Source organism: Alosa alosa, chromosome 16 (genome assembly GCF_017589495.1).
Source record: "Alosa alosa isolate M-15738 ecotype Scorff River chromosome 16, AALO_Geno_1.1, whole genome shotgun sequence".
Classification (NCBI taxonomy): Eukaryota; Metazoa; Chordata; class Actinopteri; order Clupeiformes; family Clupeidae; genus Alosa; species Alosa alosa.
The window spans coordinates 5,404,997-5,412,496 of NC_063204.1; the positions used below are offsets into that span (position 1 = coordinate 5,404,997).

Sequence of the window (7,500 nt, forward strand, 5' to 3'; positions counted from 1 at the left end):
CTCAGGGCCATTCCCCGTGAGAGCGCGTCTCCTGGTCGTCCAGTTGTTTTGCGAGGCGTTTGCATCTGGCTTTTGGCGCGGCAGGGGCCCCCGGGAGGCGTCTGAACAGAATGTTCCGGCAGCGGCACAGCTGCTCGCTGCCAGAGGTGATGAGGAAGCAGGGGAGGCCCCAGAATACAGGGAGGCCGGCTGACTGGTTGGCTCGGGCGCAAGGACCTGACAGAGGACTGGCCAGTGCAACACACACACACACACACACACACACAAACACACAGACAGACACACACACACACACACACACACACACACACACACACACACACACACACACACACACACACACACACACACACACACACACACACACACACACACACACACAAACACAAAAAACACACACACACACAAACACACAGACAGACACACACACACACACACACACACACACACACACACACACACACACAAACACAAACACAAACACAAACACACACACACACACACACACACACACACACACACACACAAACACACACACACACACACACACAGACACACAGACACACACACACACACACACACAAACACACAGACAGACAGTGTAGAGGTCAATAAGGGAGTTGTTGCTGGAGTGGGCGGGATGAAAGCACACCTACATGGACACATGTACAGGCGCCGCTCTGACCTCCAGGTGTCTTCTAGAACCTTCCGTGCCGCCCACTCACCCCTGCATCTTATCCATTTCCTGCTATTTGCCTTCATTAATTCCCCACCTCCACACACACACACACACACACACACACACACACACACACACACACACACAGACACACACACACACACAGACACACACACAAACACACAGACACACACACACACACACACACACAGACAAACACACAGACACACACACACACACACACACACACACACAGCAGAGGGGTTGGATGCACCTGGAGAATATTGGGGTCATTTGATTCATTAAAGCTCTCAGTGTGAAATGCCTGCGTGTCATGCAGCGGCCCGTGGAAGCCCATCACTTCTCACCACGACTGCCCTTACGTCTCACACACACACACACACACACACACACACACACACACACACACACACACACAGAGCTGTTCGTCTGAGTGGAAGACAATCACGGCAGCCTTCGAAATGAGCGAGTCTCCGTTCATACTGTATCTCTCCCCCACGTTTTCAATCAGACGAGCAATCGGCCAGCCTCTTCCCTTTGATCTCTGGTGGATGTTCTCTTTGGCAGAAACTTTATCATTCTTTCAGCTCGCTTTGTAAGCTGTCTTGGAGAAAGAGAGAGTGAAAGAGTGAGAGAGAAGGAGAGAAGGACACAGAAAAGAAAGAGAAAGAGGGAATGAAGTGGCCTTGTGCGGCTTTTTGGCAGAAGTGATTTTCCTGGTAGTGTTACAAAGGCATTTAGGCCTTTATTTGTGTGTGTGTGTGTGTGTGTGTGTGTGTGTGTGTGTGTGTGTGTGTGTGTGTGTGTGTGTGTGTGTGTGTGTGTGTGTGTGTGTGTGTGTGTGTGTGTGTGTGTGTGTGTGTGTGTGTGTGTGTGTGTGTGTGTGTGTGAATCTCCTTTGACAGCTGCATGCACAGTCTGGCTTCTTTAGTCTGTGAAAGGGGTTCGTTGTGGATATTGGTCCTCAGGCCAACTAGCCTCCAAATTCTTTTAATTACCACTCACATCCACACATACAAATACACACACTCGCACACACACACACACACTGCAGTCTCTCTGCAGTTACACACAGATCCATATACATTTTTACACATCTTCAAAATCTTTGAAATCTGAACAGTCAGACTATCTAGTTTCCGCTCACAAGCTGTGCTTGCCAATATGTCTCTGTAGCCTCTCTTCTCTCTCTTTCTGTGTGTGTGTGTGTGTGTGTGTGTGTGTGAGTGTGTGTGTGTGTGTGTGTGTGTATGTGTGTGTGTGTGTGTGTGTGTGTGTGTGTGTGTGTGTGTGAGTGTGAGTGAGTGTGTGTGTGTGTGTGTGTGTGTGTGTGTGTGTGTGTGTGTGTGTGTGTGTGTGTGTGTGAAAGAGAGAGTGTACCCACGTGTGTGCTTGCTTGTGGTCTGCGTTGCTTGTAGCGTGCACCACTCTGCTCCTCTTTAGGCACGCGTGCCCCCTCCTCAGGAGCGCGAGGTCCCCAAGCCCCACTTAGGCTCATTAGCTGCAGCAGGAGCTGCCCACCCCTCTGCAGCCTGTAATCAGACCTCCAACCCCCTCCATCCCTCCATCTCTCTATCACTCCATCCCTCCCCTCCACCCCTTCATCCCTCCATCCCTCCTGACTCGTATCCTCCAGCCTGTAGCCCTGCCAGGCCCTCCTCCCTGGCCAAGCACACATGGAAGCCTCAAACGCACTGATAAAGGGCTCTCTCTCTCTCTCTCTCTCTCTCTCTCTCTCTCTCTCTCCATAGCACACTGGGTGCTCTCATCTCCTCTCTTCTGTCACCCATTCTCATCTTCCTCCACCTTCTGTTGCCGGGCGCCTGCTCTCAGTTCTGCCGTTCCTCTGCTCTAGAAGTGATGGTGAGCAGGCAGGCTTCTCCTCATAAACACATGAAAGGAAGTGGAATGTTAAAAAGCATTGCGCCTCGGCTGAGAAGGGATGAGGGCTGGCTTGTGTGCTGGTTTGTGGGGGAAGTGTGTGTGTGTGTGTGTGTGTGTGTGTGTGTGTGGTTGTGTTTGTTTGTGTATGAGTGTGCATGCATGCAAGAGTGTATGTGTATGCATGCAGATGTATACTGTATGTGTCTGTCTGTGTGTATGTGTGTGTGTGTATGTGTCTGTGTGTGTGTCTGTGTGTGTGTGTGTGTGTGTGTGTGTGTGTGTGTGTGTGTGTGTGTGTCTGTGTCTGTGTCTGTGTCTGTGTGTGTGTGTGTGTGTATGTGTGTGTCTGTGTGTCTGTGTGTCTGTGTGTGTGTGTGTGTGTGTGTGTGTGATGGCGGGGGTGCTGTGCACCTGCTCTGTGGTGGTTTTCTGGGCCACTCTCTGGCTCTGGCTCCAGTGTCACTTGGGGATGAGGAGGCCAGTAAAACTCACACTGCTGATCATAAAGGAGAACAGGAGCACCGCAAGCTGCACTTGCCATGGAATCTCTCTCTCTCACACACACACACACACACACACACACACACACACACACACACCACACAGATACACACACACACACACACACACACACACACACACACACACTCACAGACACACACACACACACACACACAGACAGACACACACACACACACATATGTACACAGGTTTCTACAGCATCTCTCGTGTGCTTCCTCCAGGTCTGCCTAAGATGCAGGTGATCCGTAACTACTACGGCGTGCCCAGCCCTCTGTGTGGCCCAGCGCTCAACATCCAGATCGGAGACGTCATCGAGCTCCTCTGCGCCGACCTTCACAGCTCCTGGTGGCAGGTGAGTGAGGGAGAAAGATAGATAGAGAGATAGAGAGAGAGAAAGAGAGAGAGAGAGGTAGAAAAAGAATGACTCCATCATCTCTTCTGCTTCCCTGTATTTTTCTATCCTGTCACACAGTCAATGTCAGTGACAGACGGCCTTCTACTGGCCCTCCTGACGCCCATCTCCTCCCATCATTTAGTCCTCCGTCAAGTTAAAAACACTATTCTCTCCATCCATCCATCCATCCATCCATCCATTCATCTCCAGTGGCAGTCAGGCTCCGGTCAGAACCCCCCCCCCCCCCCCCCAGCAGTTGTGCCCTGAGCCCTCCTCAGTGAGCGTGCCCAGACAGCTCGTCTCTTCCCTGCCTGCCGCAGTCACGTCGCAGCGTGGCCTCTTGAAAAGCGAGCGCCCGTGAGACGGGCTCGCTAATCCCCCTGCAGCTTTGGGTCAGTCACAAAGCTGTCGACTCAAGATGTGCATTAGCGCGGCGGCTAACGGAGCTAGCAGCCAACACGCCCGAGGCACGTGCACTCTGGCAAAATGGTCATGCACATGACTATTGGATGATGAGGACTTCCCTTGTCGTGTTTTTTTTCCTTTTGGGAGAAAAAGCAGAGCAGATTTATAGTAGTTCAGTAGAGCTATCAAGTCGTTCTCTTGTGACCTCCTCCTCCATAAGCCTGTATTTATTGTCTTAGAAATTCACTTTCATTTAATTAATTTTAATTCAGTTTGCTTGAAGGTAAAGTAACTGCACTCCGTGGTATGGAGCGGGCTTGTGGCTAGCATGCTGTGCATTGCTGGGATTATTGATTGCACGCACAGAGACAAAAGCTGCCATGTGCATGCACAACTACAGACCGCAGCAGGGTGCAGCAGAGTGCAGTCGTTTGGAGAAGCTTCTGGAAGACAGGGAGGACGCATGGACGTCATGAACACTGAGATATGTTCTACTCACACACACACACACACACACACACACACACACACACACACACACACACACACACACACACACACACACAGAGAGGCCTTATCATTACCCAAACCATTTACCAAGCGCTACTCTATTTTGCCCTTGGCAGGTAGCAGTTGCACTGGCTATTTTTTGCGGCTGGGTTGTGGCTCTTCGGTGGCGCCTGTAGTGGCATCTAACACCTCCCAGACCGGCCCTCCTCTTCCTCTCAGCTCTCGCTGCCAATACAATGCCTCTCTGGTCTGCCCAAGACGAAACTGCCCATTTGGTGTGATTTCCTGGGACTTTTGTGCTGCAAGCTTTCTATACTCAGTCACAGAGGTAGCATAACAGGCTGTCAGCCCCAAGAGATGAGTACCGTTCTAGAAACGCTGGCTCACTCTTATTCAACCTCTCAACAAGCCCGTTGAGTTTACCCTGAGCCCCCCCACCCCCCCCCCCCCCCACCCCTCACATTTATCTATGTATTCATTCATTTCTTTTTTCTCAATGTTGCTTTTTAATTCCATTAAACCAGAAGCAGCAGAGACAGGCGCTTGGGGCTAGCAAGACCCAGCTGCTTGATGAATGCATAAGTTGCGTTAGTTTTTGATGTATTGGATTTTTATCGTGAGCCAAATTACACTTCAAATTACACTTCACCAACCCCCCCCACACACACACACACACACTCACTCACACACACACACACACACATGCTGTGCCCTACCAACCACTCACCCCTCTGAAGGCCACATGCCCACCCCACTCCACCACCCCTGGTGGTGACACCCGGACAGAATTACGGACACACACACACACACATGGGCGTGTTCGTCTCCGAGGCAACGTGGGGAAGATAATTGTTCCTGAGCCGGGTGCCATACAAATATAATCAATCACGCTAATTTCATTTCACCCCTTTGCCTGCCATCTGTTTACTTGGGCAGGGTTATGAGTGTAATCGTTATCACGCATCCTCGCGCCGACGCTGCCGCCACAGCAACCGCCTCCGCCTCCACGGCAACCGTCCCTGCAGAAGAGGCCCCTCTGCGCTCTGATAAAATGTCATTACGTTAAATGCATTGTGGCTGCTTAAGGATTGGGTTACAAATCGAATTTGTCCCAAGAAGGGGGCGCAGATGAGCGAGAGAGGAATAGAGTGTGTGTGTGTGTGTGTGTGTGTGTGTGTGTGTGTGTGTGTGTGTGTGTGTGTGTGTGTGCATGTGTGTGTGTGAGAGAGACAGAGAGAGAAATGCATTCTTTTCGGCCATTTCTTGAAAGACAATATGGACACGAGAAAAGAAAAGAAAAGGAGGAGAGGTCACCTTACATGGACTTCCTCTCGGCACTCCTCGGCAGCAGGAGTGACCTTTGTGTCAGCTCTACGACTTCATTGAGTTGGATATGGTCAAATAATTCAATCATTATTATTCATATGGGATGATCTAATCTGTGTAAACATTCTGTCTGTCTCGGGGATTGAGCCTTGGACTCCTGAGGGCGTTGCTCTGATGGCCACGTGTTGAGTAGCACACTATTTTTGTTTTGTTGTCGAGAGCCAACTGTCTACGTGTGTACTCTGCACCTCATAAGCCCACTGGTAAACACATTGTATAACTCGTTTGGTAAACACACTGTAGAACTCGTTTGGTAAACACACTATACAAACTCGTTTGGTAAACACACTGTAGAACTCATTTGGTAAACACACTGTAGATCTCGTTTTGGTAAACACACTGTAGAACTCATTTGGTAAACACACTGTAGAACTCGTTGTTTGGTAAACACACTGTAAAACTCGTTTGGTAAACACACTGTAGAAATCATTTAGTAAACACACTGTAGAACTCGTTCAGTTGTCACGGTTGTCGTTCTTTCTGTTTTACAAACATGGTTTATTACACATTTTGCAAATAGGTTCTTCTCAAATTGTACAGAAAAACACACAAAGCACAGCAGTACAACATTAGCATTTGGTTGTCAGTAATATACTGTAGATCCCTTTTTTGACTCATTTGGAGTAATGACGTGTTAAACAACAAGACAGTGTCTTCCTTTTCTCTCTCTAGATGTAAACTTCATCTTTTTTAACCCATGTCTCTGTCTCTCAGTCTGTCTGTTTGTCACTCTGTGTTTAACCTGCCCCTCCAGCAGATGACATGGACGTTTCATTATCATGGAGAGATGTTTTTGATTCTCCTCAACGCTTTCACTCTCTCTCTCTCTCTGTGAATGCCATTTGTACAATAATTAACTATGGCTGTAAATGTGTACGGCTGTGTGTTGCAAGCTAATTGTTGCTGAATTATTGAGAGGGAGTCGACCAGCCAAAATGTAATGCAATTATCTCTCATGGTTCCAGGGCAGAATCCTGACGACGCGAGAGGTTGGCTTCTTTCCCAGCGATGCAGTTAAGCCTTGCCCATGTGTAAGCATAAATTCTACATTGTTTGGTGCACGTCATAATGATTGCTTAGAATCTGGCCAGTGAAGTCGTACTGTCACTGCTAAGTCATGCTACGTTCATTTCCATTGAAGATTTTCTAATATGAAATTCAGAAATCAAATTCCTAAGGCCAGTAGAAAAGTCAAAAAGTATTTTTTGTTTGTCTGGTTGTCTGGTGGCTACAGCACAGGCAGTTCAGTGTGCGAGGCGCACAATCTCAGTGTGTATCACCGTGAAACAGCATTATCGCTGTGCACACATGGCAGACGTGATAAGACGGACATTTACAGCATTCGTGGGGTTAATTAGAAAACCACCTGTTGGATGAGATTTGAAACTGGGCTACAGACACAGAGCTCCAAGCCACAGAGGGAAACAATATACACAGCTGCAGTTTGAAGAGATATGTCTCATTCTCTCTCTTTCTCTCTCTTTCTCTCTCTTCTCTCTCTCTGCTCAGGTACCTAAACCTGTTGATTACTCGAGTCAGCCTTGGTGAGTTGTTATTGTTGTTGATCCCCATTCAACTCTCCCATTTACCACAAACATAAAATGTTTTTTTTTTTTTTTTTTTTTTTTTTAATGGAGTCTGGAGCACTCGTGACAGCTCCTCTCTTTGCGCTGAATGGCATTAGGCTGTCAATGCTGAA

At 48.7% G+C, this 7,500-nt stretch overlaps 1 protein-coding gene across 2 annotated transcripts in view; it reads left to right on the top strand.

Moving 5' to 3' along the window:
* LOC125309252 (guanine nucleotide exchange factor VAV3-like) overlaps window positions 1-7,500 on the top strand; it is a 92,123-nt gene that overhangs the window by 65,805 nt on the left and 18,818 nt on the right. For both annotated transcript variants that reach the window (XM_048266038.1, XM_048266037.1), the window contains exons 20-22: window positions 3,328-3,458; window positions 6,767-6,832; window positions 7,311-7,345. In XM_048266038.1, coding sequence (XP_048121995.1) covers window positions 3,328-3,458; window positions 6,767-6,832; window positions 7,311-7,345 — 232 coding nt within the window. The remainder of the gene's footprint in view (window positions 1-3,327; window positions 3,459-6,766; window positions 6,833-7,310; window positions 7,346-7,500) is intronic.